The sequence below is a fragment of the Schistocerca cancellata genome, chromosome 1 (assembly GCF_023864275.1).
Source record: "Schistocerca cancellata isolate TAMUIC-IGC-003103 chromosome 1, iqSchCanc2.1, whole genome shotgun sequence".
NCBI classification, from domain to species: Eukaryota; Metazoa; Arthropoda; class Insecta; order Orthoptera; family Acrididae; genus Schistocerca; species Schistocerca cancellata.
Window position 1 is genome coordinate 826137285 of NC_064626.1, and position 13794 is coordinate 826151078.

General features: G+C 39.2%; 1 protein-coding gene across 1 annotated transcript in view; it reads left to right on the plus strand.

Annotated features, from left to right (window-relative positions):
• LOC126106434 (aminopeptidase Ey-like) overlaps positions 1–13794 on the plus strand; it is a 210366-nt gene that overhangs the window by 46776 nt on the left and 149796 nt on the right. The window contains exon 7 of the mRNA XM_049912747.1: positions 8575–8767. Coding sequence (XP_049768704.1) covers positions 8575–8767 — 193 coding nt within the window. The remainder of the gene's footprint in view (positions 1–8574; positions 8768–13794) is intronic.

Below are 13794 nucleotides of genomic sequence, written 5' to 3' on the forward strand. Positions count from 1 at the left end.
TGAGGCTAAATAGCATTAAGTATTGGGAAGCTTCCGGTCCCGTGTCAGTAAGCGCAAAAAATGTTCATGAGTGGTGGCTCTGAGTAGGTCGAAAATTGTGACCCATACTAGTCACGGAAAGGAAATACATGGCACTAAATCTACTGCGCTGTGCTACATTGCTCCTCTAGGCTCAGTGAAATTTGGCATCAGGATCGCGAGCACAACTTCGCTTGTGAACATTTTAAGGAGCTTCTGTGCACGTGTAACTGGAGTGATGTAATTGATTTACAGGCCAAATACATAAGGATTTTATAAACAATGTGCACAGTTTGCAGCATGCACTGCTTGCCCTTAGCACTTAGCTGCAAGTTTACGTCAGTTCCACCAAGTGCAAGCACACTGCAGCTGCCTTATGCACGTTCGCTTTTTTTAGGCAGTGACACTTCACAGATATGCCAATTCACTCACTTTATAGTAAAATTAGATCGGACATCTGTATATGTTTTAGGTATACTCACATTTAAACTTGTTTTGTGGGAGACTAGATCCGTTGTCTGAGAAAGTGACGAAATCAAATAAGTGTGACTACAAGCAAACATTTAACAAGGAAGTGTATAACCTTGCCATTGGTGGGGAGGCTTGCGTGCCTCATCAATACAGATAGCCGTACCGTAGGTGCATCCACAACAGAGGGTTATCTGTTGAGAGGCCAGACAAACGTGTGGTTCCTGAAGAGGGGCAGCAGCCTTTTCAGTAGTTGCAGGGGCGACAGTCTGGATGATTGACTGACCTGGTCTTGTAACACTAACAAAAACGGCCTTGCTGTGCTGGTACTGCGAACAGCTGAAAGCAAGGGGAAACTACAGCCGTAATTTTTCCTGAAGGCATGCAGCTTTACTGTAAGATTAAATGATGATGGTGTCCTCTTGGATAAAATATTCCGGAGGTAAAATAGTTCCCTATTCGGATCTCCGGGTGGGGACTACTCAAGAGGACGTCGTTATCAGGAGGAAGAAAACTGGCGTTCTACGGATCGGAGCGTGGAATGTCAGATCCCTTAATCGGGCAGGTAGGTTAGAAAATTTAAAAAGGGAAATGGATAGGTTAAAGTTAGATATAGTGGGAATTAGTGAAGTTCGGTGGCAGGAGGAACAAGACTTTCGGTCAGGTAAATAAAGGGTTATAAATACAAAATCAAATAGGGGTAATGCAGGAGTAGGTTTAATAACGAATAAAAAAATAGGAACGCGGGTAAGCTACTACAAACAGCATAGTGAACGCATTATTGTAGTCAAGATAGACACGAAGCCCATGCCTACCACAGTAGTACAAGTTTATATGCCAACTAGCTCTACAGATGATGAAGAAATTGATGAAATGTATGATGAGATAAAAGAAATTATTCAGGTAGTGAAGGGAGATGAAAATTTAATAGTCATGGGTGACTGGAATTCGAGAGCAGGAAAAGGGAGAGAAGGAAACATAGTAGGTGAATATGGATTGGGGCTAAGAAATGTAAGAGGAAGCAGTTTGGTAGAATTTTGCACAGAGCATAACTTAATCATAGCTAACACTTGGTTCAAGAATCATGAAAGAAGGTTGTATACATGGAAGAACCCTGTAGATGCTAGAAGGTTTCAGATAGATTATATTATGGTAAGACAGAGATTTAGGAACCAGATTTTAAATTGTAAGACATTTACAGGGGCAGATGTGGACTCTGACCACAATCTATTGGTTATGAACTGTAGATTAAAACTGAAGAAACTGCAAGAAGGTGGGAATTCAAGAAAATGGGACCTGGATAAACTGACTAAACCAGAGGTTGTACAGAGTTTCAGGGAGAGCATAAGGGAACAATTGACAGGAATGGGGAAAAGAAATACAGTAGAAGAAGAATGGGTAGTTTTGAGGAATGAAATAGTGAAGGCAGCAGAGGATCAAGTAGGTAAACAGACGAGGGCTAGTAGAAATCCTTGGGTAACAGAAGAGATACTGAATTAAATTGATGAAAGGAGAAAATATAAAAATGCAGCAAGTGAAGCAGGCAAAAAGGAATACAAATGTCTCAAAAATGAGATCAACAAGAAGTGCAAAATGGCTAAGCAGGGATGCCTAGAGGACAAATGTAAAGATGTAGAGGCTTATCTCACGAGGGGTAAGATAGATACTGCCTACAGGAAAATTAAAGAGACCTTTGGAGAAAAGAAAATCACTTGCATGAATATCAAGAGCTCAGATGGAAACCCAGTTCTAAGCACAGAAGGGAAAGCAGAAAGGTGGAAGGAGTATATAGAGGGTTTATACAGGGGCAATGTTCTTGAGGCCAATATTATGGAAATGGAAGAGGAGGTATATGAAGATGAAATGGGAGATATGATACTGCGTGAAGAGTTTGACAGGGTACTGAAAGACCTAACTCAAAGCAAGGCCCCGGGAGTAGACAACATTCCATTAGAACTACTGACAGCCTTGGAAGAGCCAGTCCTGACAAAACTCTACCATCTGGTGAGCAAGATGTATGAGATAGGCGAAATTCCCTCAGACTTCAAGAAGAATATAATAATTTCAATCCCAAAGAAAGCAGGTGTTGACAGATGTGAAAATTACCGAACTATTAGTTTAATAAGTCACAGCTGCAAAATACTAACGTGAATTATTTACAGACGAATGGAAAAACTAGTAGAAGCCGACCTCGGGGAAGATCAGTTTGGATTGCGTAGAAATGTTGGAACACGTGAGGCAATACTGACCCTATGACTTATCATACAAGAAAGATTAAGGAAAGGCAAACCTATGTTTCTAGCATTTGTAGACATAGAGAAAACTTTTGACAATGTTGACTGGAATACTCTCTTTCAAATTTTGAAGGTGGCAGGGGTAAAATACAGGGAGTGAAAGGCTATTTACAATTTGTACAGAAAGCAGATGGCAATTATAAGAGTCGAGGGACATGAAAGGGAAGCAGTGTTTGAAAAGGGAGTGAGACAAGGTTGTAGCCTTTCCCCAATGCTATTCACTCTGTATATTGAGCAAGCAGTAAAGGAAACAAAAGAAAAGTTCGGAGTAGGTATTAAAATCCACGGAGAAGAAATAAAAACTTTGAGGTTCGCCGATGACATTGTAATTCTGTCAGAGACAGCAAAGGACTTGGAAGAGCAGTTGAACGGAACAAACAGTGTCTTGAAAGTAGGGTATAAGATGAACATCAACAAAAACAAAACAAGGATAATGGAATGTAGTCAAATTAAGTCAGGTGATGCTGAGGGAATTAGATTAGGAAATGAGGCCCTTAAAGTAGTAAAGGAGTTTTGCTGTTTGGGGAGCAAAATAACTGATGATGGCCGAAGTAGAAAGGATATAAAATGTAGGCTGGCAATGGCAAGAAAATTGTTTCTGAAGAAGAGAAATTTGTTAACATCGTCAGGAAGTTGTTTCTGAAAGGGAGTGAGACAAGGTTGTAGCCTTTCCCCAATGCTATTCACTCTGTATATTGAGCAAGCAGTAAAGGAAACAAAAGAAAAGTTCGGAGTAGGTATTATGGAGTGTAGCCATGTATGGAAGTGAAACATGGATAATAAATAGTTTGGATAAGAAGAGAATAGAAGCTTTCAAAATGTGGTGCTACATGAGAATGCTGAAGATTAGATGGGTAGATCACATAATTAATGAGGAGGTATCGAATAGATTTGGAGAGAAGAATAGATTCTTTCAAAATGTGGTGCTACAGAAGACTGCTGAAGATTAGATGGGTAGATCACATAACTAATGAGGAGGTATTGAATAGAATTGGGGAGGAGTTTGTGGCACAACTTGACCAGAAGAAGGGATCCGTTGGTAGGACATGTTCTGAGGCATCAAGGGATCACCAATTTAGTACTGGAGGGCAGCGTGGAGAGTAAAAATTGTGGAGGGAGACCAAGAGATGAATACACTAAGCAGATTCAGAAGGATGTAGGCTGCAGTAGGTACTTGGAGATGAAGAAGTTTGCACAGGATAGAGTAGCATGGAGAGCTGCATCAAACTAGTCTCAGGACTGAAGACCACAATAACAACAACAGTAAGCATAAGTCGTTGTGTGGCTGCAGTCCAAGAAGAATGCCTGATTTTCAGCCAGTAAATTAATTCATTAACTGATAGATGTAATAGGGATCTTGTACATATGTCCGAAAAAAATACACGAAAATTCCCACTTACACAAAAATTCGAAATGAAGAGTAGTTAAAGCTTTTATGTTATTTCGTTCTTGCCACAAACTGTGCTTAATTATGTACAAAATAATGAAATTCCACGAACACATTTATTTCTTTTTTCAGGTAAGTTATGCATGGTTTTATTATTACTGTTACTATATTATTATTATTATTATTATTATTATTATTATTATTATTGACAGCAGCAGAAGATCTATAAATATGTTGATAAGCATAACTGTTATACAGCAGCTGCTATTAATTTCGTACTCTCATATTTACCTCAATTTAAAAATTTGTGTACACCAATAATGTATATCTACAAGCTGCCACAGGGTGAACTTCAGGCTCATCATGTTTCTTCACTGCAGTATTAAGATTATGTAAGTCACAATACCCTTGCTCATTCCAAATAGATTTCTTTTTAACTAATAACATGCAGGTCCAACAATAAAATCTGCTCATCATGTCATAGCCGCAAAGCCAGTCAGATAATTCATACAACTTTGTACAAAAATACCTCACAAATACCTTTCCAGTATGATGACGTTGTCTTTACATGTGGATAGTGTTGAGTTAGGACATGATCTGCCATTATCAATAATTTCTTTCTTCTCTGTGTAAGATAGTAATGAAAAAGGGTTGTGTAATAGTTTTTGCACAATGCTTTCGCTATCCATTTCAAAACTACTGCAGCCTTTGCGTATGCAAGGAACACAAGACCTAAGCAACACATCAGCAGAGAGCCAGCCAGCAACATGCCAACTTGACACGTCCTAGCTACAGTCTGGCTGACAAGTGGACGGAGCTGACGCATGCACAGTGACACTCGCACAGTGATGGATTCAGCAGCGAAGCTGTGCCAATGCTTTGGCTCAGGTTATCACATTGCAGACTGCCAGGGGCTAGGCTGGGAGCAGACAATTGAGTTGAAGCATTATCGAGCAAAATCACAGTTGTAATGTACTGTATACGATTAACAATAATGTCATAATTTCCTCATTTTATTCAGTCATTGGCATATGACCCACACATCCCACACGGAAACCATTACTTTTGACTGCCCTTGTATGGGAGTCCCCTGGCCAAGACAACGACGCTGAACTTATCCACTTACCACTTTCAGTGAATTCCTGCTGACATTATTCAGTATCACACAAGGAATAATGGAAGCAACAAATAAGAGCAACAACAAATAATGGAAACAATGAATAATAGTAACAGTGAATAATGGAAACAACAAATAAATGAAACAATGAGTAATGGTAAAAATGAATTACGTAGTATGCTGGGTTCTGGTGTGAAGTAAATGTTCTAAGTTATCCACAAGATGTTCCATTGGATTCAGGCCAAGGTGCTGTGCAGGCCAACTCTTTTCAGGGATGTTGTTGTTTAAAGAGCATTGCCTCACAGATGCTGGTTCATGACAGGGTGCATTGTCTTTCTGATACCAACAACCACCATCTCTGAAATTTTCCCGTACTGTACACACTACACAGTACTGTAAGATTTGTTCATATCATTCTGCTTTTAGCATTGTTTAAGTGAAATAATGGGCTCACACTCAACCCTGAAAAAACCCCATTCCACAACATGACCTTTTCCGTCCTACACTGTTGGCACTACACATGATGGCAGACACCATTCTCCAAGTGATCACAAAACCCACATTCTTCCATAGGATTGCCACATGGTATAGTGTGATTCATCACTCCAAATCACTCATTTCCAGTCATCCACTGTCCAGTGCTGTCACTCTGTACACAACTGTGTCATTTAACATTGACTACAGAAATATGTGGAGCTGCTAGAGTAGGCACATTCATTGTGCTAGCTGGATTGCTGATAGCACATTGGAACTCATGAGTGATTCCTTCCACTGATTTCATGTGATTTTTTACAACCACCCTACACAATGCTCCCTTTTCATCAGTATACAATGTTTGCCTGGTCTTGGATTAACTTTGGCTATTCCTTTGTGTTTCCACTTCCAACGGTAGCTGACATGGGAAATTTTAGAAGGGTTGAAATGATGAATTTGTTACCAATGTGACATCCAATAACTAGTCCATGTTCAAAGCCACTGAGATCTTCTGACTGACCCATTCTGCTGTAGCTACTTGTCAAATGACAACATAATACCCCCTGCCCCCTTTTATAGTGGTGGCTCTACGGATTGTGACATTTAGTGTCAATTCTGCATCACATTGAGGTGTTTGAATACTTTTAATCAGATACTGTATATCCAAGCATGTATTACACTTCAAGCCAGGTTTATGTTGATTTTAAGACTGTCATCATGGTGTAGTTTTATTGGTCAGCACTTTATGTATCTTCATGAAGCATCTCTTTGAGTTATCATTTGGCATAATTATTATTCACAAAAATTGCTTTTACTTGTTGCACAGATGGTCCAGAATTTGAAATATGGCAGATTCACAATATGGTATTTACAATTGTTGTGAGTGTGCAGCATGCTCCTTTGGCTCTGGAAAACAACAACAGTGCATGAAACTTGCTGGCAGATCAAAACTGTGTGCCAGACCGAGACTTGAACTCGGGACCTTTGCCTTTCGCGGGCAAGTGCTCTACCATCTGAGCTACCCACGCACGACTCACTCCCTGTCCTCACAGCTTTACTTCTGCCAGTACCTCATCTCCTGCTTTCCAAACTTTACAGAAGTTCTCCTGTGAACCTTGCAGAACTAGCACTCCTGAAAGAATAGATATTGCGGAGACATGTCTTAGCCACAGCCTGGAGGATGTTTCCAGAATGAGTTTTTCACTCTGCAGCGGAGTCCTTTCTTTCAGGAATGCTAGTCCTGCAAGGTTTACAGGAGAGCTTCTGTAAAGTTTGTAAAGTAGGAGACGAGGTATTGGCAGAAGTAAAGCTGTGAGGACGGGGCGTGAGTCGTGCTTGGGTAGCTCAGATGGTAGAGCAAAAGGCAGAGGTCCCCGAGTTCGAGTCTGAGTCCAGCACACAGTTTTAATCTGCCAGGAAGTTTCATATCAGCGTACACTCCACTGCAGAGCAAAAATCTCATTCCAACAACAGTGCATGTTTGAAATTGAAATTATATGTTAAACAAAAGTGCCCAGGCGTTTGAAAGGAATAAGTAAAGTAGCTGCTGAAAAGAATGTTATGCGTAAACTACATAAAACTACCTGTTTGCTTCAGACTACCTTTTGCAATGAAATTACTCTCTTGTTCTGACAAATATTTGCCAAATATTGTTTCTGAGAAAATTACAGACATTATCTGAACTGTGTTTTTGTTTTGAAAATACAATGGATCTAAAATTTCGTAACTTACATGTTACTGTGAACACTTTCAAATGATCGTTTGAGCCACAAGCTATTATTCAACCAATTTTCATTTCATTTACAGCAACCAAGGACAGAATAACGCTTTTTAAGTACTTTTGAGAGCATTCCAGTAAATACAAAAAATCTGCAGTGCCGACTATCCATCCTTACCAGTCTTATAAGCAGACTAATTTATTGAGCCACCTGTTTCCAAGGGTAAAGGATGAGGAAGTAATTTAGCACAGTTGTGTGATGCAAGTCTTTGTTTATTTTGCATAACTCTTGAGTCACAAAAACACACAGCTAGACATGGCAGTTATCACACCCACATGGAGGTACCACAATCAGCAGTAGGTACACAGCAGTAGACATTACATCAATGAACAACAAAATGATCAAGGCTTATTACAGCAAATGTTAATAGTGCAAAGCTCTTATAAAGCTTACCGTGAAGTCCTCTTTTGCTAGAATACAAACAACAGTGAATGGAGCAAGTTATCATACAGGTTACAAACGGGTAACAAGTTTCACAGCATTGAATCTCATCTATTACCCCATACTATAGGTGGAGTGTACATCATCCTAACATATCAGAATTATGTTCAAATTATGACAGGTGTGGTGCTCTGGTATGCGAAGGAATGGAGTAATTACAGGTTACATGAGAGGTCATTAGGATTGATGAAGGGCAGCCTCTTAACTAACTGATGTTTTCAAAGATTCAGTTCTGTGAAACCATGGTGCTTGTGTGTGCTCGGATAAGAGCAAATTTGGCTTCTGTCTGGCCATGTACTTTGCTACTTTAACATATTGTCTCTAATAGTAGTAGGGAGCTTTCCTGCATTCTGTAAGTTTGATCTATTAATGTATAATGCTGATATTGATACAAATGATCTCGATTGGATGCTTGTGCTCTAATGAATGCCATTTTTTATACCTGTGGATGGTCTGTTGTTTGGTTGGAATGCATGGTCTTAATAAAGTAACAGATGTGCAAAATTATAATTTTCAAAAATATTTAAAGCTTTAAATCAGTGCTTCCTTAAAATAATGTTTCAGTTTTCTTTTCTTTTTTTTGCCATTTTCCAACAGGCTCTGTGACATTGCACTCATATGTACCAGCACATTTGGTAGAGGACATGAAAGAAGCAGAGAACCAAGTACTTCAAACTTTGGAGAAAATTGAGACATTTCTTCGTACAAGGTATCCTTTACCTGACCTACAAATTGTGTTATCACCTGGATTAAAATGGCATCATGATGGCTTTGGTCTTTTACTATTCAGGTTAGTACATTAATATAGTGTAAGTGAAGATATCATCAGTGTGAGGACATTAATTTTAGAAAACTTCACAATACATTAGATGACAACCAGCTTGTTAGCCTCTGTCTCAGGTTCTTTGGCCGATGTTTGATGATTTTTCTGATGTTTTGCCAGCACAAATGGCTGACATTGTCAAAGCGTAACCCTCCATTGCTGGTATGTGCATGGAATGTCAAACCACCACCTGAGTCACAAAAGAGGCATTATAAATATGCTAAGAATGAGAGCAAGATGAATATGCAAGCTGCAGCACCTCAGATGCAAGATACAACACCTAGAAAGTGTTCTGAGAGCAATGGATACTCCAGCAGTTACAAAGAAGTGTCACCGAGCCAATCACTCGGTGTAGTGGCAAATAGGAAGAAGAAATGCTGGGTATGGTGTTTCTGCTATACATTCCAGGTGATGGACAGAATTGCCCATATATTGTGCAAACATGGTATAAAGACTATTAATAAACCAACAAAGAAGATCAAAGGATGTCTCAGATTGGCAAAGGAGAGAACAGACCCACTTGCAATCTTGGGAATATACTGCATGCAGAAAAGTCTGTGTTGGAATGACTGGACAATCAAACAGCACCTAGGTCACTGAGCACAAGCAGCACTGTGGGTTAGGGTAGGTGGAGAAACCGACTGTGGCGGAACACACACTGTGTGAGACTGACCATATAGTAAAATTCACCATCAGACAGGAGGCACAGAAGATAAAGACAGGCCAACATAGATAGCTCAGGTAGCTCCCATACTGATCATGAAACGAGTGATGTGGCAACACTGACATAACATAAACACACAAAATATACATAACATAAAACATACATAAATACTCAAACGAACAATAATCAAAGATTGCAATTTATATCCTATTATGATCCTTCATGTCGAAAATTGTAACTGGAGCTGAAACTTTGTTTATGGGTGTGACCCCACTATTAAAATGCTGAGTTCCTAATGGAAAACGAGTAATCTCCTCACCCTAACAAGACATGCCAGTCAAAATCAAATCTCAAATTCATACTCATTGTTGAGGGCTTAATGCGATTATGGTTCGTTCCAAGAGAAATAATTGCACATGCCGAAGTTTACAATGGTATACTGCAACATTTGCGTAACGATGTAGGAAGAAAGAGACCAGAAAATGGTTCAATGGTTTCCTTCTTCATCATGACAATGTGCTGTGCTACACCTCTCTATTGATTCGCAAGTTTTTGGCTGGAAAAAGTGTTCCTGTCTGTCAACATCCACCTAACTCACCAGTTTTAACACCTGCGACTTCTGGCTCTTCCAGAAGATTAAAACCGTGTATAAAGGAAAACGTTTTGACAGTGTTCCTGATATTCACAAGACGATGACAGAGCAGTTGAACACCCTTCCAAAAGAAGCCTGTCCGCCGCTCGTGGTCTCGCGGTAGCGTTCTCGCTTCCCGAGCACGGGGTCCCGGGTTCGATTCCCGGCGGGGTCAAGGATTTTCACCTGCCTCGAGATGACTGGGTGTTTGTGTTGTCCTCATCATTTCATCATCATCCAGGAAAGTGGCGCAATTGGACTGAGCAAAGATTGGGTAATTGTACGGGCGCTGATAACCACGCTGTTGAGCGCCCCACAAACCAAACATCATCATCATCATCAAAAGAAGCCTTCCAGAAATACTTCCAGTCATGGATTCAACGTTGAAATAAGTGTACTGCTAGCGAAGGACAGTGCTTTGAAGGCGATTAAATCAAATCCCATGAAAGCTTATTACTTTGCTTCTAATAAAATTATTCACCATATTTTTGATCACACTTCGTCTATCCTAGTGTGAGGTCACAACATACAAAAGTTACTTGACACGTTAGTCTCCAAAATATCTATATCTGTTACACTGATAGATGATCATTTGATGATTATACTGGATCACTTTGTTAACCAAAAATGCGATGTAAGTATTCTTATTATTTTCAGGTTCTTTGGCCGATGTTTGTTTGATGATTTTTCTGATGTTTTGCCAGCACAAATGGCTGACATTGTCAAAGCTTAACCCTCCATTGCTGGTATGTGCATGGAATGTCAAACCACCACCTGAGTCACAAAAGAGGCATTATAAATATGCTGAGAATGAGAGCAAGATGAATATGCAAGCTGCAGCACCTCAGATGCAAGATACAACACCTAGAAAGTGTTCTGAGAGCAATGGATACTCCAGCAGTTACAAAGAAGTGTCACCGAGCCAATCACTCGGTGTAGTGGCAAATAGGAAGAAGAAATGCTGGGTATGGTGTTTCTGCTATACATTCCAGGTGATGGACAGAATTGCCCATATATTGTGCAAACATGGTATAAAGACTATTAATAAACCAACAAAGAAGATCAAAGGATGTCTCAAATTGGCAAAGGAGAGAACAGACCCACTTGCAATCTTGGGAATATACTGCATGCAGAAAAGTCTGTGTTGGAATGACTGGACAATCAAACAGCACCTAGGTCACTGAGCACAAGCAGCACTGTGGGTTAGGGTAGGTGGAGAAACCGACTGTGGCGGAACACACACTGTGTGAGACTGACCATATAGTAAAATTCACCATCAGACAGGAGGCACAGAAGATAAAGACAGGCCAACATAGATAGCTCAGGTAGCTCCCATACTGATCATGAAACGAGTGATGTGGCAACACTGACATAACATAAACACACAAAATATACATAACATAAAACATACATAAATACTCAAATGAACATTAATCAAAGATTGCAATTTATATCCTATTATGAATCAATCCAAGTAAAAGCAAAAGTAATTAGAATGGTCCATGGATAGATATTGTTCTAGAATCCACATTGAACCTGCGCCCATACAATTGTACAAAATAAATGGATCCAGTACTCAAAAAAGTCTAGTTTTATTCTACAATAATGTTTTTACAAGGTAAATAATAGGTTAGTGATGGCGTGTTCTTTCTCCTACAGTTATGTAGGAACAGTATATATGTTAAGTAGATTACTGTTTCAAAGCAATACAGAATTTGTTCACTAAATATCCTAGTAGTTGTTGTTGTTATGTAACCTAACAAACTTCAACTCACACCACACTCTAACAAAACTTGCCAACATAGATTAGATTTGCATGGACTGAACAAATTGAGTTTTCCTGAAGAAGGAGGTTCATGTAGTTAATACATCAAATGTGGATGCTGGACTTGAAGTTCAATACTAAGTCCCCCTCCCCAGGTGGTGTAGGTGAATTGATATCTATATCTACTCTTTCTTGCCTTCTTTCGTTCTCTTTGTAGAGTATACCATAAATTTATGATTTCCTTTTTCCATATTCTCATATTTTTCTTTATGAAGTAAGTGTAATTGCTGTAAGTAAGCAAAAGATAACACCAAAGTGCAGGCAAAAGAGCTCCATGCATCTCATCTCCATGTAGTGCTGTGTGGGCAGCAGTGCCCATTGCCTCAGCTGCATAGCACAATTTTGCTGATCGGTTGTGGCCATGGGTACTGGCTAAGAGGTCTGCATGGGGCACTATGACCTGCATAAAGTAGTAAATGGTAGGCCCTACTAGTCACAATGCAGGTTGGAAAAAAGAAATAAAAAATGCAGATTGGAGAAGAAAGCTATCACACCCACTTTGTGACCTTTGCCTGCTTTATTTCTTCATTGATAGCCCACGGTGTTGACACACTGCATTGTTATTCTGGCTGAAAAATGGGGGCTGGAAGTACAAAACTGAGTACTGTACGCTTTGCTAATATTCTACATCATGAAACAATTATTGCTTTCACTCTATAGTGATCTTTGGCAAAAGATATTAACTAGGAATGGTGAAAATTAACTAGGAAATTAATTACATACACAAAACTAAGCACAAAGTTAGACCCAGTGCTATATTTCTTAAGACTGAGAGCCAACATTTCTGTTTTATGGAAATGCAGATTATACTCATGCATGTTAATGGTAATTAGGCAAAAACAAAAATAAAATGAATTTAAGGAGGCAAGTGGCAATCGAGAGGAAGTAAAGAGATCCCAGCTTCCTTCATCACAACTTGTTCACAAAAGCTACAGAAATACACAAACTGGCCAATAGCTTCAACACGAAAGAAGGAAACCTCAAGGTGAACTTTCCATAGATTTCCGTGCTGCAGCAAATGACCATTGCCGGTAGCAAGGGGAGAACCGTGCCAGGAATGACAAAGAAAAGAGCTTGGATCTTGGCATGCCAGGTACATATAACCTGCAGCTGTGAATTCTAATGCAATTGATCACTAGCAGTGGAGGGCGAAGCCTTGACAATGCCAGCCACTCTTGCTGGCAAAACATCAGAAAAATCAAGAAAGAAATATCGGCTGAAGATCCCAACACAGAAGCCAACAGTCAGTTTGTCAACAAGTGACCACGAAAGCATCAACAATTTTGTGAGACATTAAATGTTTTATAGTCAGCTCTTTGCCATATTTTCAAACTAAAACAATATTACGCAGTTACAGTTGTGCTAAACAAGTTACAGAAATCTTTTAAGTATATTAGAATATGTTACTGCCATATGAAATTATTCATCCCAAATAATATTAAAAGCTCATGACACATCCATACTGAAGCAACATTAGAAAAGAGTCATGAGCAGTTATTAGTGAGGATCTTCAGAAGTCAATAGATGGCATTTTCATTTCTGAAATTGAGAATGTTAATAATAAACATTTATTAATACAAATATTTTGGATTATCATGTAATAAATGAGAAATTTATAGCTTATGAGGGCCATATCCTTCATTAGGATGTATCTATGCTGTATTTTAAGCTGTTTGCAAAATTTTCCTTTTCAGATAGCTTTTTATCTTGTATCTTTATCTTGTATCTTGTATCTTTATCTTTATCTAAGAAAGATACTATCTAATAGGACAAGACATAAATAATGTATTAGTAATGCACCCACTTAACCTCTTAAATATGAGAGGGTTGAACTGATATTTAACACCCATATAAAATGATTGGAAATGGGAACA